The sequence below is a fragment of the Cinclus cinclus genome, chromosome 19 (assembly GCF_963662255.1).
Source record: "Cinclus cinclus chromosome 19, bCinCin1.1, whole genome shotgun sequence".
Classification (NCBI taxonomy): domain Eukaryota; kingdom Metazoa; phylum Chordata; class Aves; order Passeriformes; family Cinclidae; genus Cinclus; species Cinclus cinclus.
In genome coordinates this window covers 6,124,897-6,143,297 of record NC_085064.1, presented here as the reverse complement: position 1 = coordinate 6,143,297, position 18,401 = coordinate 6,124,897, and the positions used below count along the sequence as shown (strand labels likewise).

The following is an 18,401-nucleotide window of genomic DNA, read 5'->3' as shown; positions in this document are numbered from 1 at the left end:
CCACTTCCACAGTGCTCACAGGACTTCCTCAGGGCACGCAGCAAGAAGCCTCTCCCTCCCACTGACACAAAGGGTTAAAAGCCACTGACTTTCTCGGGTCTTGCCACTTTAACTGTGCAACTCCCGCCCCAGCCCTTCTCCAGACAGACTGCAGCTCCCACCTGCACAGAATGCAGTGCAGCCTGATCAATTCTGTCTATCACGGTGACAGAAATATCATTTGCTGCCCTGATCACTCTGTGCTGTCTCAGGCTGGGTGGGGGTTTGTTTCCCCTCCAACCAAATCATTATAAATTGACATTATTCATGGGCCAGTACTTCACCCTGCCTCAGCTGTGGTATGAAAGCAGCACGAGGGATCAGAAACACAAAACCAAAAAAGCCTGTTTTTCTCCTGCTTCCCATAAATAAATACCACAAGGTAAAAGTCACTTCTGAGGGGTCTGGAGCTGTCATGTTTGCTACCCCATGGAAAAGCTAGTCAAACCACCTTTTGTTTCCTTGCACTTTCTCACCCTTCCCAAGGCTGGTGCATAGACTGTACCAACATTAAGCATTGTGTTAAAAGAATCCTGGTTTCCAGCACCAGGACACCTCACTGCATATTAAGACATGTTATCCTACTCAGGGTTCAGCACCCCTCTTCCTCCTGTCAGAGAAAAAACAAAATCTCACATGCTGAGGTGCTCTCTGCTTGTTAGGGTACCTGGAAGTGCAGTCAGGAGAGGTGAAATGAGGACCAAAAGATGGATGCTGTTGTGGTGGACAGAAGGCCGCAGGCTGGCGGGGCTTTATTTGGATGCCTAGAACAAGTGAACGCAGAGGGTAGATGCAGAGACTGAACAACAGACAGTTCAAGAGAGGTTTGGGTGGGTTAAGGTTTTTGTGTGGCTTTTGTTTTGTTTTGTTTTTTTTTTCCCAGGGATTTGGATTTACATCCTCTTGTTTTTTCAGGAGTTCACCCGCCGTGCAATGTTGAAATGAAAAGCACATTATCCTGGTCCTGGAGTTTATAATCCAGCTCACCCTGCAGGCCAAGAAAAAAATGAAAAATTGTTCAAATGTCATTTCCAAATACAAGCTGCAAAGAGAAAACAGCTCATAAAAGGATGGTGAGTATTAGGGAGAGCAGAAGGGGATAGACTCATGTTTTCATCTTAACAGAAGCAAAGGTGAGAGATCAGCCACAGTGCTGATGCTCATCACCCCACACTGCTTTCTGGACCAGGGTTTTGACAGAACAGGTGGTTGCCTGAGGCAGGGAAATGGTGAGGGGCTGTTTGTTGTCTGAGCACAAGAGTGGAATGAGAAGGGAAGGCATTTACTAGATGCCTGTTTGAGTTGAAATCTCCCTGTGGCCTTTACCTGCCAGGCACCACCTGACTTCAGGGAAGGTGGTTCTGTGTGGGCTTGAAGGTCCCATGTGTCCCCCATGCTGTCACCACACATGTGGGGGGACCTGCCAGAAGCCAGAGGTGCAAAACCCAGTGCCAAAGACCAGGGAAAAAGGGTGATCTCTCTTCAGACCCTGTCTGGCTGATGAGACTCAGCAGGTTAGAGAGAGGCTCCAGGCTTCTGAACAGCCACAGTACAGGAGATAGATTCCAGCCTGCCCCTTCCCCCTCAAATATGAGATGCTTCGCTTGGGGCAAGAATCAGAAATAGCTTCTGTGAGAGCAACCACAGAACAGAGAGAGCAATATTTTCAACAAAGAAAGTCAAACTGAAGGAGTACAGACCATTAGTTCCCAGTCTGCCTCGTTGATGAGCACCAAAATTCCTGGCCTCCTGCAGAATAGAGAGAAATAATTAGGATAGAGGGCTGCTAAAAAGCTCCACAAATAGTTAAGAACAAGGGATGTCACAGCACAGATCACAAGCTGACTGCCTATAAAGCCAAAAAAGGGATCCTAGCATGGAGGTGGAAACAGGTACAGTCTGTGCCCTTTCTAGATCAAATAAAGGGGACGCAGGAGCAATCCCAGAGCTCATTTGAATGAAAAGGCACCGTTCCCTAGGATGCTCCAGGACGACTGCATTTCCGTACAATGCAGAAAAGCCAGGTAATTAAAACCCACGCACGACAGTCGAGTGCAGAGAGCTCAGTGTGAAGGTAGGGAAAGCCATGGCAGTGCCCCTGCCAGAGGCATGAAACACCTGGGATCCACTCCAAGCCCCTGGTTCTGAGCAAAGGGATTTCCCCTCTTTGATCTTCAGTGTCCTGCGATTGTCTCTCCTGTTACCAGGGGACCTGGCACACGCTTGAGCTCACAAAGATCCGTGACGAATGTTAAACACCCCCAGCGCCACCCCGCAGTCAGGGATGGCTTGCACAGCTCACTCTGCTCCATTTCTCTTGCCTTCCTTTCTTTTTTTTCTATCCCCCCCCCCCACGAGACTGGCCCCATTTTGATAATAAAAATACATTTCCCAGAAGAAGTATTTGTTGGCATTTCTCAGAATGACTACTTCAGTCCCAGTGATGTCAGCAGGGAACAGACAGACCTGCTAAAACTCCTGGAATTGAGGATACAGGTGCTACTCTGTTCCAAGTCACAATGAAGAGAGAGTATAAATGGCCCTGCTTCGTGTTTAAGGTTTAAAGATTTGGGGTGAGGGGTACAAAAGATGTTCTCTGTGGACACTGCAAGGTGTGTGTGGGATACCTCCCACTATCACTTAAGCAAATCCTGTATTTTCACGGTCATTGATTTACTCAATAGGAAATCTGCCCCAGAGGAAAATTCCCCCAAAATCTGGGGATCAACAGAGAAACACAAGGAGGATTCGTAACAGTTGTACTTACACAGACTCCCCTTGCATAAATAACTCTGGTCGCTCTTTCAACAGATTCTGTTTGATCCACTTGAGCAGGTTTCTGATATCCCCTGGAAGAAGGAAGGACAGGGTTTACAAACTAGCTGATGGCTCCTGGTGATGCCAGAGCGAAGTGATTGTTTATCCACGAAAGAGCAGATGAGGAACATGCAGGATAGATGGGGATAGCTGCAAAGAAATTCACACAGTCCTGTCCCTGTGGTTTGGCAGAAGAGGTTTCCCACAGAAAACTCATCCCACAAAGAATGAATGCAGCTCCTGCTGAAGCACCAATCTGGCAGCAGATTCCCATGTTCAGGCCTCTGACACATCCCATATCCTATGCATTACCTTTTAACCCAACAAATTCTGTCTTATTCTCTTGTGCATTTAATTAGATTTAAAAAGTCCAAACAAGCAAGCCTTAGAACCTGAATGGAGCAAAGACAGACACTTTTGCACCAAAACCAGCACAAACTCTTGGAGACATTGAGAGCTCTGAGACCCAAATCTGTCCATGGCCATGCATTAAACAGACAGGAGGACCCTGGCCCATAGTTGTATTTTGGACACTTAGAGCATCCCTCTTCATCACAGCTGCTGCTGTGGAGTGTTCCCCATGCTGTGCCTGCTCCCTCCTTCTACACTTTATGCTTAGAGCTTCTTTATTAAAGCTCAGCCTTTATCTTTCCATTTCAGTAGGTGACAGGAAGGATTTGTCTTCATGTAAAAGGAGGAGGAGACACTGCTGGCGGGTTTTTATAGTATCAATTTTACTTTGTGAGGCAAAAACAATTTCTTTAGTGATAGCATCAGTTAATTTCCTATTGGAGAGGTGAGAAGAGACAGGAAGGGGGGAACAATCCGTTACAGGGTTTAGAGAAGCTGACAAATTGCAGAGTGGAGTTCTCCTGCATTTGCCTCTGTATTTCACCATTCCACAAACCACTTCATCATTCCAAATCCACAATCAGTTATTCTCCCGGGGCTCCTTTAAACAGCCCTTTGAAAGCCCCAAAAGAGTTTTGTTTGTTTTCAAGAAGCGAGGAAGCTTTCTGAAGGCACAAATCCACCAGTGAGGGCTGCAGCCCTGCTCCAGGAGGAGCAGGGATGGCAGGCTGGATTTCTTATGTGAGGTAAGCTCACTGCAGTCAGGAGGAATCTTTCCACACGTGCTTCTCTGAGTTAAATTCACTCTGTCTACCATTCCCCATGTGTTTACTTCATGACCAGCAGTAATATATGCATTTGTAGTGGCTTCAATCAGCCCAGGCCTTAACCCAGGATTTTATGAAATCATGGATATTACCCAGAGCCAAACTGGGGCTGTTCCAAGTAATGCCACCCTCATTGCTTCTGTCCCACCCAGGATGAACAGCCCTGGTGTAGACAGGTGCACATCAACTAGGCAATGGGGATATGTCCATCTGCAGCAGATGGGGGCCTCTTCTCCTGGGGAAAGGGGGAGGGGGATGCTCTGAGATTCCCTCTGTTCCCCCTTCTTTCCCAGGGCATTGGTGCCTCCAAACCAGCACTCTGACCCCAAAACTCTGACCTCACCACAGGGCTGCCTAGAGCACAACAGGTATTGCTACCTCCAAGCACTGGATCACTCTGATCTGGGAAAAAGGAGCTGCTTTGTGCCTCAAAACTGCCTGGTGAGCTGGATCACCTGCCTGGGGACAACCCACGACTGCCTTGTAATGATATGTAGTTAAAAGAACAAAATAGACCATTTTCTGCCTCCTTCCTAGCAACGTGCACCAAGCACAGGGAGCATCACTAAGAAGGTGTGTATATTTACATCCATACACATACCTATATATATATATAAAGATATATATATAAATATATACAGACACACATGCACCGCAGCGGTCAGTCAGCCATCAGAACAAGAGTTCACCTTCCCCTGAAAAATGCTGCTGCAACGTCAAGCCCTCAGGATCTCACACCCAAATGGCTCCCGCTCTCCATCACCAAGAAATGAAAGCTGTAAAGGAAGGAAGATGGAGAGGAGCCTTCAGGAGAGGGAGGGGGGTGTGAAGGGGACACCAGCCCCACCGCAGCATCACCCGCGAGCTGTTTCATATTTATGCACTTGCAGCAGAGCACACAACAATGAGCTGTGCCATATACCATTCTCCTTGCATGGAATAAGCAGCCCTTTCCTCTGGGACCTTTCAGGAGAGATCATTTAAACAGAAACATGCTGCACTAGCTGGATAAAAGGCAGCCACCTAGAAGCAGCCTGGACGGAGGGGCGAGAGGACTGATTTATTCCAGGCTGAGCTGGAAGACTCCCTCACCCCATCTCCTTCCATAACAAATGTTATTTCCAGTCCCACCTGAGCCAACATTCATTTACTCCTACCTGGAAGTCACGTACACACATACTGAAGAATTTAAACGTAGGAATAAAACCCAGACACCCCTATGCATGCCTGGTGCTTGCCCACTCCAAAAAGTACAAAAATTAAGACCCTTTCTCCACAGCCAACTTTAAGACAATACTTCCATCTGCTTTATCAGCACTGGATTTTTTCACTCACCTTCATTTCTCTATGTACTGTACACCAGAATTACTAGAACAAATCAATTATAAAGGATGACAGATGACCACAGCCACACCAAAACTACCTCCCACAGGTAAGATATTGAAAAGGAACAAGATTACTTCCATTGCAAGTGGTCTGTGGAGAAGCCATCTTGAAGCTCAGTGTCTCAAACAACAGTCGTGACCCAACAGCTCAGGACTCTGTTCTCATGATGGAAATAATAAGAGGCAAATTATAGCACAACTGGCTATCTCTTACAGTTGATAGTAGTGCTCCTAAGACATTTTATTTCTGATACTATGCTACAGGTCTAACATGTTTCCAGCTCCCCGGGTCAAGGATTTTCTATGCAAACAGCAGGTTCTCTACAGATGATATATAAAGAAGGAAAAAAATCTCAGCCTGGTCAGGCACCACATCTGCTGACAAGTTAAACCATCATTACAATGCAGCAATTTCACACTTGTGTTGGTTTGAAGCTGGCCCCCATTACAGAACAGAGGCATCTGCTTTGGCAGGAGCAGTTCTACTACAGGTGCTATGATTTGTCTGCAAAACCCACCACGCATTTCATCTCCAGAGGGAGGTTCAGGTGAGAGCTGAGACAATACAGCATTTTGCTCCAGCATCACCAACTCGAACCCAGCTCATCCCAGTAATGATATATTTTAATCACTGCTGCATGGTCTTACTGAAATCTTTTTGGTAGCCTACTCCATTTCACTCACAGCAAACAAATATCACATATAAAAATACACTCTTAATTCTCACTAACTGTCCTCACCATCAGAGGCAGCATCAGAGAAGAAGCAAGACTGAACCAGCCAGGGAAGAGGAAATATTCTCAAAACTGCAAAGGAGGGACTGAAGCACATGGTAGGAAATCCCTGTGTTATTTCTACACAGAGACAGCTTCTGCTGCCTGTGCTAATAGCACATCTACTCTCCCCAAATTCTAAGGAACAAATAATCTAAAGTTAATTTAAAAAAAAAGAAAAACTGACAAACGTTTGAGAAAACTGCGTAGTTCAAGTGCACAGATGGGAGCTAAAGCCCACAATACATGCAGAAAACCAATCACCCAGCGAAAGACAGCGCTCAGGAAAACGAGATGTGGGCTTGCAGTGACACAAAGTCATTGCCTTGTCATGCAAGAGGACTGGATGCAGGAACTGCAGTGAGTGCACAAAACCAAATAGCCTCGGCTCCTGTTCAACCCAGCTGCACTCCTGGCTGTGGCAGAGAGAATTGCACCGTCTGCTCTGTCCTCCTGCAAATCCTCCAAGGCCTGACCTTCTGCATTGCCCCAACTGTTCCTTCATGAAGAATCTACTGAGCATCCTCTGCAACAGGAATGCATCTAATAGTCCATTTTAGCACTGCCTGGGTTCATTTGCACCCTCAAAAGCAGGGCTGAAATTCATAGATCTTTCCTAGCTCAATAAAACCTCCTGGGCCTGACAGATCCATCAGTGACAACTCAGAAAAGAGGGCACTCGCTGTGTGCATAGAGAAACCAGGTGCCTTGAATAAGAAATACCAAGATGGGTGTTGCACTAGAAGGATCTCACATTTAACTGATAAAGGTGCAGAAGCATGGAAGGATTTTGTGCAGCCCTGATACCAGTTGACATGGACACACAGTCCTTGGCTCCCAGGGAGCTGCACAGGTTGCTTGTAGATTCATACACACATGCAAGGACGAGACACCTCTGTGTCCCCTGCCTTAAAATCCATACACAAACTCGCACAAAACCTTGAAGGGCACCCAGAAGATGTAATTACACCTGTTTTCTTGCCTTGGTTGTAGAACTGGGAGATTATTTCAGGGAAATAGGGGATCCCTATAAAGGCTGAACCATGGAAAATTCACTTCTGGTCCGCAGTAAATAAGATATATGTGGCACTGGTCACTAAGGGGTCAGTGCTGCAGGAGCACGGCGCTTTCCCGAGCCGCCTTGTGGACACCTCCCTGTGGGGTACCATTTCTTTGACCCAGAATAAGATCATTTATCATACTGACCATGGCTGAGCTCCAATTTGCTGAGGTCACTAACTCTGGACGAGCGCTGCTCCACCCACATTCTCAGCCACCGGCCTGTAACCATGACAAAGCCCCTTCCCTGCCGCTCCTCTGCCATTATTCCCCCTGCCTGCATGGAAATGTATGGAAAAACAATTTGTATTTCCCTTTCCCTGCTTAGGCAGCTTGTTTCAAAAACAGAAAAACCAGCTCCCAATACCTGCTGCTCTTCCAGGTGCACGACTGCTCTTTGCTTTCGGATCCAAGCAGACCCTCCAGGAATCTGCTCTCTAAAACAGATCAAAAACAGATCTAGGGGATCCTTCCAACTCCTCCAGCCTCCCATCTGATATGCAAATCACTCTCTGAAGCAGACCATGGTGTGCCATAAACTGCAGAAGAAGACCTGGAATGGCTGGTATAAATGGCGTCACAGGCAAATGGATTTGGTACTATGCAGAGTGAGCAGCCAGGCAAATTTTGCAGCAAGAGTAAAATCCATTTTCTCTGACAAGTGCTTAAGCCAATCCTGCCACACACTGGAATGGGCAGTGATTTAAGTACTAGGGAAGAAATCAGTGGGTAACTACAGTCATGCATAAGAGAATTGCAATTGTTGCTCTCATCTGTTCTTGTCTGCTACAAATGAACAGCAAGGTCTTGGCTTCTGTAATTTTTAATTGCTTTAAGAAGTCCTTTTCTTGCTTCTCATCTAGAAGAACAATGCTCTTCTCAATTTTCTTGTGTCCACAAAATCAGAAAAGATCATAGAGGTCATTCACGGCCTTCCTGCTAGCAGTGAGCACTCAAGATTCCAGCTATCAGCCAGCAATTCTCAGCCCTGAGGTTTTAATCGCAATGCTTATGAACTGGAGAGGAGCTGCTTGGGATCTTCCACTCCCCACAGATTGCTGGTAGGGAAATACAAGTTCAAGGGATCTCCAACCCCACTGCTAACCAGCACCAAGCCTCCAGATCCATCAGCTCCCATGACAAAAAAAGCAGCTTCGAGCTGATTCTCAGGGTAAACCTAATCCCTACTCATTTCCAAAGTCAGAGCATCTAATCCCGTAACACCCAACGCTATTGTCACTTCAGGCTCCCCAATAAATGCCAGTGCACCAAACTGTCTCTTTTAATTAGGATCACAGATCACTAGTGTTGGCCCAGGGTCTTGCCTCTCGTTCAAAATTGTGAAAGGAAGAAGCTGAGAGAGCCTCAAAGACTATTGCTCCAGTAGTGAAGTACCAGCCTGGGGATCACAGATATTAAAAAAAAAACCTTCTCCTTAACAGGTCCTGTGATTTTATCCCTCTGCCAGCTCAGAATTATTCTCAACAAAAGACCATTTTGAGTCTTGTCTGCTCTGATTTTAAGAGGCTTGAGCACTGCAGACCTGCTACCAAACCCCAAGGAGACTGTGCCATGGTCTAATAGTTTTTGCAGTCAGGAATCTTCTGCTAATGCACTAAACTCCCATTTCTTCATTCCTCCCTATCAATCTATACTAGAAGATATTGCATCACACAGACTATAATCTGTCCTTCCCAGTGATAAAGGAGATATCCCACCTCATCACTTTTCCATTCATTTATCCTGTTTAACCTTGAATGTTACTGGTTAATTTTTTTCTAAGCTCTCAGCAAGACAATTCAGAGAATGCATTACTAACCACCAGTGTAAAGCTTTGCCAAAACCCAGCAAACTGAAATTTCCCTTCTCTCCTATTTTCCTGGTTTCTGAGTTTTGGGTGTGTGCACAGGCACTGCGGACTAAAAAGGAAAACCTTATTGCTATTAAAGGGACTACACAGAGCTGATGTGCAACCCTGGACCACGGAGGAAGGTGGCTGCTCCTTCCAGAGTGGAGAGGGATTCCCTGGCAGCCTGGCACTGCACTGCAACAGCCAGCCTGGCTGAGGGAATTCCCTGGGCTGGGCTCTCCCTGGCACTGCCAGCTGGATCAGAAAATGCCTTGAAGTCAAATCCTTGCCCCCCTCCTAGCCTGGCTGGTGGCTGTGTCCCCTCTGGCTCCTGGATGAATCAGTGATTGCCATGATTTTATTCCTCTAAATACAGAAATCGCCTCTCACTTTTGGGCTCAGATCTGCTTTGCTATTATTAGAATTATGTACAGGGCCAAGAACCATTAAACCGATTCCTGTCCACCCAACTCAGCCACCCCCACAGATACTCCAAGCCCCTCAGTCTTACTTGAAAGGGAAAAAGAAAGGGCCAGTGAGATGATCAGGGTGGAGGAGAGGAGGGGGGTAAGATTTACAAGTGAATGGAGGTAAGAATGGAGCAGTTTGTGGGATAAAGGGGCTGCGGAGGGAGCTTTACAGATGTGCAGAGGGACGGCGGCTCATTGTTTAATTAAGCAGAAAGTGGCTCTTTTGAAAAGCAATTTTGCACAGGAGCTCTGAGCTCAGCAAACAACTCCTGCGAGTGAGGGCAGGAGGAGAAAGGAACAGCTGGCCCGGAGCCGTGTGAACCGCATGCTAAGCGGTTTAAAGGGCCCGGATCCTCCTCCCCAGCCCTGCTCCGCTGCCACCCTCTGAACAGCGCTGTCAGCACAGCAAATCCCACCAAGAGAAAAGAGGGAGAGGAGGGGGGTGGGACAGAGGGGTTATCCTGCTAGGTGTCCGCACTGCAATACAGCGGCTGGGAAGGAGGGTGTAACAGCCAGGCTTTGTTATCCCAGGGATTTGGTCGCACACAAGAGCTGGTTTCCCAGTGCCTGGGAAGCTCCTTCCACAATGAGCTGGGATGAGCTGATCCGGTAAAGCGGCTCCACGGCCTCCCAGGAGGGTGATGGGACTGCTCCTGCGAGGACAAGCGTTTATTTCCCTGGTCCCTCTAAAGGGAGCCTTAGCCTCGCTGGGACAGGGACCTGGAGCTGAGCCCCACGCCAGGAGCTGCTCGATCGTGACAGCTCTGCTGCTGCAAACACTGCTCATCCTGACTGCTGGCAGCGTGTCCAGGGCTGAGCTGGCCCAGCCTCAGCACCCACTGAGCGCCCTTCCCTTGCCACCAAATCTATAATTTCCTGCCTAAAAGAGGTGCACGAGTGGGATGCACGAGGAGGGGGAATAACCCAAGCCCTTTGAGAGCTGCAAGTACCACACACTGTGGTTAAAAAGATTTGACCGCATGAAGTTCCACAGATCTGTGCTTTTTTGTTTTTTTTTAACCATTCTTCTAATAAGCCTCTACATTAGCAAATATATTTTTATTATTTCTTTGGAGCAATTTTTAAAATGTTAGGAATAATAAACAGAGCAATAAAAGCACGCCAGAATATTAATGACTCAACTATAATGTACTACCCAGCACTAGGCACTTACCAAAAACCAACACCAACTGCTACTCTGGATTTTACAGGTTCTTTTGGTCCAGCACCCCAATCAACACTGAACTCATGCCATGCTATATTTTGTAAGCCACCCTGCCTGTAACATAGGTCTGATGTCTCAAGATCCCCAGGCTCTTTTCTGAGAAGATGAATGCTCCCAAGTCCCCAGCAGTCTTCCATGCTGTGCAGAATAAGGCCCCTAGAAAGCAAAGCTCTCGAGGAGCACACTAGGCTCTTCACTATGGGGATTCAACATAAGCAGTATTTGGCAGATTATTTTAATTTTCCCTCTTAAAAAAAATCTGTTTGGCAGTGTTTTGGTTTTTTCCCCCTAGAGTTTTGGTCCAGCGAAACCACAAACAATTACCAAAACACACTGATTAATAATTCATCCTTCCAGACTTGTAAAGTGCCAAAACACAGTGTGAATTCTTGATTAGCCCAGAAGGTCCTAGTGAGGACCAGTGAAACTGGTCACTGCTGCTCCAAAAACACAAGTCCCACCACTGAAGCCACAGGAGAAGTTGGAATTCAAAGGTCTGTGACAGCAGCTGAGTAGCCTGCAGCACAAGTGCCAGAGACTTTACACACAACCCTAACCTCGGGGTACAACATCCAGAAGACAGCACAGCAGAGAGATTTTGTAAACACTCTTGATCAGATGATGCAGCTGAGCTAAACCTACAATGACTACAAGGGTTAAACAGTGTTAGTGACTTCCTACCCTTCCTACAGCATCCATGAAACTCACATGGCCAGGACAAATCCACCACTGTGAGTCCCAGTGAGATGGAGGAAGGAGCTCCAGCATCACTTGCAGAGCAGTCATACAATGATCTATTTGATTACTAAAGCACTTGGTTAAATTACTGTGGCTTGTTTCAGGAGGAGGCTGCCAAATACATTTTCAGTTTTTAATCTAGGGTTTCTCTCTTTTATGCTCCATTGTCTCTAATAGCCTTTTAGATGCTTGAAAATAAAGTTGATTTCCCTGCCAATTTAATCCTCTCTCCATGTGACAAATATCGTTATTCCCCCAGCTGCTTTCTCCCACACACACTGTTTTTATGCAGAAGAAGCCAACAGGGCATAATGCCTTTAGATCCTCAAACAGCATTATCAGTGAGATCATCAGAATAGCCAGAAAATTGGGACAAGATTCTTGTTTAACTTGAGGTCTTCTGTCTGCAACAGCTCGACAAGATTACAGTCCTGCACAAAGTGTGGCTTAGGTAAATCTGCTGCCTATGCACATATACCACACCTTCCTAAGTTCCCACTTTGGCAGCAACTTCAAAATGCCAGCAGACAAACCCTGCTTTGGAAGTAAAGAACTTCTGTTTAACTGTCATCAGGATATAAAATGCCCCTCAGATAATAAAAAATAGGTCCTGCCATGTGGCCGTGCCCCTCGTGGCTTGCTCTTGTCCCATTTGCAGCTTCCTTCCTCCTTGCCTTTCCCAATACCTCCAGGAGTCCACCTTCAGGCATCAGAAAAGGACAGAGAATCAAATCTTGAAAAAGTTAACTGGATCTGGAACCCACCTACTTTCCATCTAGTGCCTGTTACCAGGAAAAAAGAAATGACCACCTAAAGAGTTTGCACAAACAACATTATAATTTAGAGAACACTGATTGTCCCTGCCAACTATGGAGCACAGCTTGTTTTATTCATGCAAATATTTGTAGGTATTTTTTTCATTTAATTTCCCATCTCCCTTAATTTCTGGGATATATAAAAAATGCCTAAACAATTAAAATATAGGTGGGCCCAATAACCCAGAGAGAAGCAACTGTTCTGCAAAAAGGAGGACAAAGACAAAAATAACCTAGAAAAAACGAAGAGTAGGTAAGAGAGGCCAAAATGGCCAAAAATAAACTTGGCAGCTAATGAAATCACTTAAAATGGGGTTAGAAGTGCAGGTCTTCAAGTAGTGTTCATACTACAGGTCTTTCCCTGGAGAATTTAATGATGGACATTCTGGGTAAGGTAAGCAACAGGATGTGCTGAGTAGAACTAAGCTGTTTTATTTCTCTAATCATTGCAATTCTGGCTGCACGAGGGAAGCAGGGACCTGGCTATGTATATCTTTATTTACCCAGAGACAGCAGAGTTGAAATTTCTTAGTGTGAACAAGGGAAATAAAAGGCATTAGGAACAATATGAAATTGCAAGAAAATTATTCATATTTTCTGATATGATTCCATTGATTCCTCACCACTACAACATAATTGTCTACTGGAAGTATCATGAGGGGTGTTTCCAGTAATTCCTTATTGTCAGACATTCAGGACACCTCTGTCTGTCCCATCCCTGGGCTGGGTGTAAATATCACTACAGCAGCTGCCTCAAAACTCAGTTTATTCTCCTCAGATGCTGCAATCCACCCAAAGTCAGCCCCAGAATGAAACCTCCCTGTCAGCCAACACTCAAGACAGCAGCAAACAAGGACAGCTGACAAGGGGGTAGGTACACTGTCAATTCTGCCACTCCTGGCACAGGGATAGCAGCATCTGGAAAACATGGGAGCAGGAAAAGCTGTGAGCAACAATGTGTTAGCTGAATCTGGAATGAAACACTGGAGATCAGGTGTTTGAACCCCGAGGCTGAGACACACCTTCAGGGAGAGATTTAGCCCCTAGGATAAACGTAGATCCTACTAAAGCTGCAGAAGTCCTCCCAGCAGGTTCAAGTGGGCATGGATCAGGCCACATAAAACTGCACTGCTGACAGCCACTGGGCTGGAAGAATCCCTGTTTGGTATTAATACCCTCCCCTCCCCTGGCAGAAATAAACATCTCCTGTAATAACCCCTTTTTCTTCAGCATCTAATCATGGTTTGAACACCACAAGAACAGTGGGTGTCAGTGGGTATTTTAAACTTGCAGAGCACTATGAGAATTACCCTCTAGCCCCCAAGTTTATATACCAGCTAAATGAGTTTTAGCATTTCTTTGCTACCTTTCATTTAAGGATCTTAAGTGCTTCAACAGTGCTGGAATTTAATGCTGAATTCTCTTGTGATACATGAAAGTATCTCTAGCAACAGGGGAAAGTTAAGCAAAATGACTAAACTCACAAAGCAAATCAACATAAGGTCATGTTTCAGTCCCTGTCCTTAACCACAAGATAACACAATATTGCAATATTCCTAGTATATTTGAATTGCACATACTTATGTCCAAGCATCAAAAGCACTTCTACCAATCTCTAATTACTTCCAGGCACAGCAAAAATATTTCAGGCCCGGAGGTTCCCAGCACATAGATTATGGTATCAGCCATTCAGGAGATATTGGCTGCTAACATTCCCTCATGGCTTTGTGTTATTTTGGTTTATAATCCCACTCCAAGAGCATAAAACACTGCTATCTTGTTAGAAAAATTCAGAACATACCTGTGGCAAAATTACACTACAACTAAAGTATGCACACAAGTGAGTTAGTGCAGTACTGCTCAGTATTGCTATTCCAAATTGCAAACCAGGAATTATGCTGCTTATGCCTGGAACAGTAAAGTCCTGTTCTTTATTGCAGGGAAGGCCATAAGCAGGATGTCCAGCATCCAATTTGAGCATTAGGTTTACTCTTTTCAACTGCAGAGTTCATATTAAAATTACCACATTTACTTGAAAGGTCAAATGAGTAGGTCAACACTATTTATGTTACATTGCTACACCCCCCCCCTCCCCCCCCCCCACCACATAAACATACACACACATATGTGCCTCTTGGAAACCTCAGAACAGGCAGGAAAAAACAAAGGAGAGAGGATGTTATTGGTGGTTTCAAGTACCAAGGAAGACAAAGGTAGACTTGATGGAAACATCCAGAAGCTGTTGTCTATCCAGCAGGAGGGAAACAAAAGTCTTAAGGAAAAACTTCATTCACAAGTGCTTAGAGGACAGGAAAAACTTCAGACTTTGAGAACTAACCCGTTTGCCAAGCTGCCTGATCCATGGCATGTCTGAAAGATCTTTTTAAACACATTGATGTGTTTAAACTCTAAGAGCTGGCAACTCTAAGTGCTGTACAAACCAGTTTTGTTTCATTTGTTGTTACTCTGTCAAGTTATCAAACAGGTTCTGATACTCACAAGGCTCTGGTTGACAGGGCAAAGTCACCTGATGTTTTTTGACACCATCGAATAAGAGTTCTGCACCACCTCTGAAATAAAAACAATGAACCACTGAGATTTTGCTTTATTGTCAAAAGAAAGCAGTACAAAAGAGGCGATTTACATAGATGCCACAACAGAGAAAACAAATGACACAGACTATATTTAGCACAGGATTCCCTTTGTCTTTTTTTTTTCCTGTCACAAACCAAAAGTCCACAGGGGAAGCTGCCAGCTCCCACTGCCAACACAGAGAGGAGACTCTGCTGTGGGCCAGGACCCCATGGTGCCAGGCATCACCCCAGCAGAACGGGAGGATGGTTCCCATCTCCATGTGCTCCCAAACCGCTGTGCAGTGCTGTCTTCCCTCTCCAGCCACCTGCACTGCTTGCACTCAAACACTACAGCCATCACACTACATCCAATGCTGCTCATCCCCAACACCTGCTGCCCAGAAATCTCAAAAATTGAGCAACCTTCTGGAATAAATATTCCCCCAGTTTCCACTGTGAAAGCACAGAAAGCAGAAATGACTCACACAAAGCTACAGAGCAAGTCAGTGCCAGCAGCTGGAGAGTCCTAGCAACTCTTTCTTGATCTACTGACTACAAAGTGTCCCAGAGAGAGACTTGACTGGAAGAAGCAAGTGATGAGGGTGACAATGTAAAATATAAATAAACAAATACACAATCTTCCTCCACTGAACAACCTGATATTGATCCCTCTTCTGACAGTTCGAACACATTAGGGAATACCCTCAGATAACAACTAATGGCCTCTACAAGTACAGGAGACCAGGTGTGAACAGGATATGCAAAGACTGGCAGGTAAAGGAGGTGGTCCTCACACTGGAAAATAATGAGATTTGAATTGGATCCAGGCACCTAACCTTAGGCTCTTCAAAAGAGTAATTACTTTTTGTAACTACAGCTTAGAAGGCTCAGCAAGCTCCTCACCTGTACTCCTGCTCTGGAAAAAGTACAGTTGTGAAAATCTTTACCAACATCAATCATTTTTCGTGATGTTGTGAGGCCACGAGCCAAATTCAGTCTTAGATTGTAAAACTTTTACCACGTGAGTAATGGATAATAAACACAAAAGCTACTTCAAGTTAAGTTAGTACTTAAGCTACTTTAAGGACATAGCAGCAGAGAGTGTGAACTTTACAGTGGCCGAAGTTTTAACAGCTAGAGAACTCTTAAAGACCTCCACTCACTTAATATTAAACTGAGGTAGAAAAATGACCAACCCATTTTTAAAGGGCATATAATTGTGGCAACATGTTCTTCCAATTTAAATGCCAATTACTTTGGAAAATTTTTCCTGTTACTTTCTGGGAACTTACTGGTGCCTCTCCTCCCTTGGAAACTAACATAATAAAGAGAAATATTTAAAACAAGCAATCCCCACCTAAGTATCAACAAAGATACTTCCAGATGTTATTAAGTTCCTTTAAATTCAATATCTAAAAATGCCATAGTAGGTTTTCCTAGCTCTGCAATGGCAGGGCACAACAGAACCCTTGTTATGCTTTCAGCAGCATTACTTATATGCAGTAGCTCTCCTAAAGAGCACTCTGTTGGTGCTCTTCCACCAGCTCACAACAAATAGTTATCTCAAAATTGAAGCAGCGACTTATTAACACGAGCCGAGATTCATGTGAGGGAACAAGTCATAACAATTATATGAAAAACATTTTTTCATGTAATGAAAACAAGGTCACGCTTTGTTACAGCGGGAAATGTAGATTGCAAGATAAGGTCCTTCTGTAAGGCGAGAGCTGTGGGGAACTCAGCTGTGGTTCCTACATAGAGAGCTCATTTATGCATTTCCAAGGGAAGCAAAAATGCATCTCACTCTTCTGGGAAAATTAGGAGAGTTGCTGCAGCTGGAAGCGGGAAAGATAGAGGACAGGATTCTTAAGGAGAAGGGTATTTAAAGGGTTATGGCATTTCTGTGTTGGTGAAAGGGTGGGAAAAAGCGAATAAATAGCAGCCTTTTAGCTTCTGCTAAAAGGAGGCTTTAACAAAATAACACAAGTATTTCTACAAATATGCACAGCTTCCACTGCAAATGCTTTAAGATCCCAGGGCCAGAGCATGAGCAATGCTGATACTACAGCAGCAAAGGCCTGGAAACTGAAATGCTACAGAGTGAGAACCTGGCAGCTTTACAGACCTGACAGGGCTCAAACACAAAGCACAGTGAAGGCACGTGTCCACACACAAACACACACATAGACAGTACGCAGAAAAAAAAAAAGCCGAGAAACGAGGGGAATGTTTTCATAAATAATTTTTAATAATTAAAATAAAAAAAAAAAGCAACTAAAAAAAGTTGAAAGAGGTGAAAGAAAAAGAAAGACCTGGTACAGGACGCTCACAGAGACACGGGAGCGAGGCCGGGGGCAGACGGCCCGGCCCCCCGCTACCGACACCCTCCGGCGGTGTCCGGCCCTCCCGCCGATGTCCGGTTCCCCGGCGGCGGCCGCTCCCGCTATCCCGGCCCGCAGCCCCGTGACAGCGGTGGCGCCCGGGCCCAGACGCGCCCGTAGCAGCCCCCCAGGCCGCACGCAGCAACCGCCCCGCCGCGATGTCGCGGCCGCCCCACCGAGGGGCCGGTCCAACGCGGTCTGTCCCGGCCTTGCCCTGCCCTCCGCCCGCCGCCGCCGCCCGCGCTCACCCGAACTCCACCTGCAGCGACACGGGCGCCGCCATCTTGGCGGCGGCGGGCGGGAGGGCGGGTGCGCGCGGCCGCGCCGGAAGTGCCGCGCAAACTTCCGGTCCTGCCGTGCTGGGGAGGGTGGGGCGGTTCTGAGGGCTGCCAGGATTCACTCTGCTCCGACCTGCCCGCTCTTCCTCCTTCCCGCTCCTCTTCCTCCCCCGGAGAAGCTCCCGCAGTGCCAAGTGTTATTTTAAAATACCTGGGCACTGGTGCCAGGCGTTGTTATTTTAAAATACCGATTTCTGCACCAAGTTCAGGCTTCCTCGCGCAGAGAACTCCCTTCACGTGCTCAGAACCACGCACAGGGCCCTGTTCGCTCAGGGCACTTGGGCCTTGCAAAGGCAGGAGCTGCAGACGGATTTCCCAGCGGGGATTTCCCAGCAGCAAAGCTGCTACAATACAGGAAGTTCTACCTCAATATGAGGAAGAACTTCTATACACTGAGGATGGCAGAGCACTGGAACAGGTGTCCAAGGAGGGTGTGGAGTCTCCATCTCTGGAGACATTCCAAACCCACCTGGATGTGTTCCTGTGTCACCTGCTCCAGGTGACCCTGCCTTGGCAGGGGGGTCAGGCTGAATGATCTCCGGAGGTCCCTCCCAACCCTACAATTCTGTGATGCCAATCTGCTGCCTCGCAGCTCGTTGGGATTGTCGTGGGGGACCACAAACAGCTGGGTGATGCTAACACATCGACAGTTCCTGTCAGCACTGGGAAGATGCAGTTCTGCGCCAGGGGTGGCCATTCAGCATCCCCTGCTGCTCGGGCAGCCCCTGCCAGCCAGCACATCCCCACGGCGCCAGGCTCCC

The 18,401-nt window shown here is 46.4% G+C and overlaps 1 protein-coding gene across 1 annotated transcript; it reads right to left on the bottom strand.

Annotated features, from left to right (window-relative positions):
* Window positions 1-756: 756 nt before the first annotated feature.
* Window positions 757-17,605, bottom strand: URM1 (ubiquitin related modifier 1). The gene is made up of 5 exons (XM_062505540.1): window positions 17,551-17,605; window positions 14,848-14,918; window positions 2,807-2,888; window positions 1,740-1,788; window positions 757-1,027 (listed from the first exon to the last, which is right to left on the bottom strand). The coding sequence occupies exons 1-5, from the start codon at window positions 17,583-17,585 to the stop codon at window positions 959-961; spliced, it is 306 nt and encodes a 101-aa protein (XP_062361524.1). The 5' UTR covers window positions 17,586-17,605; the 3' UTR covers window positions 757-958.
* Between the last annotated feature and the right edge of the window lie 796 nt (window positions 17,606-18,401).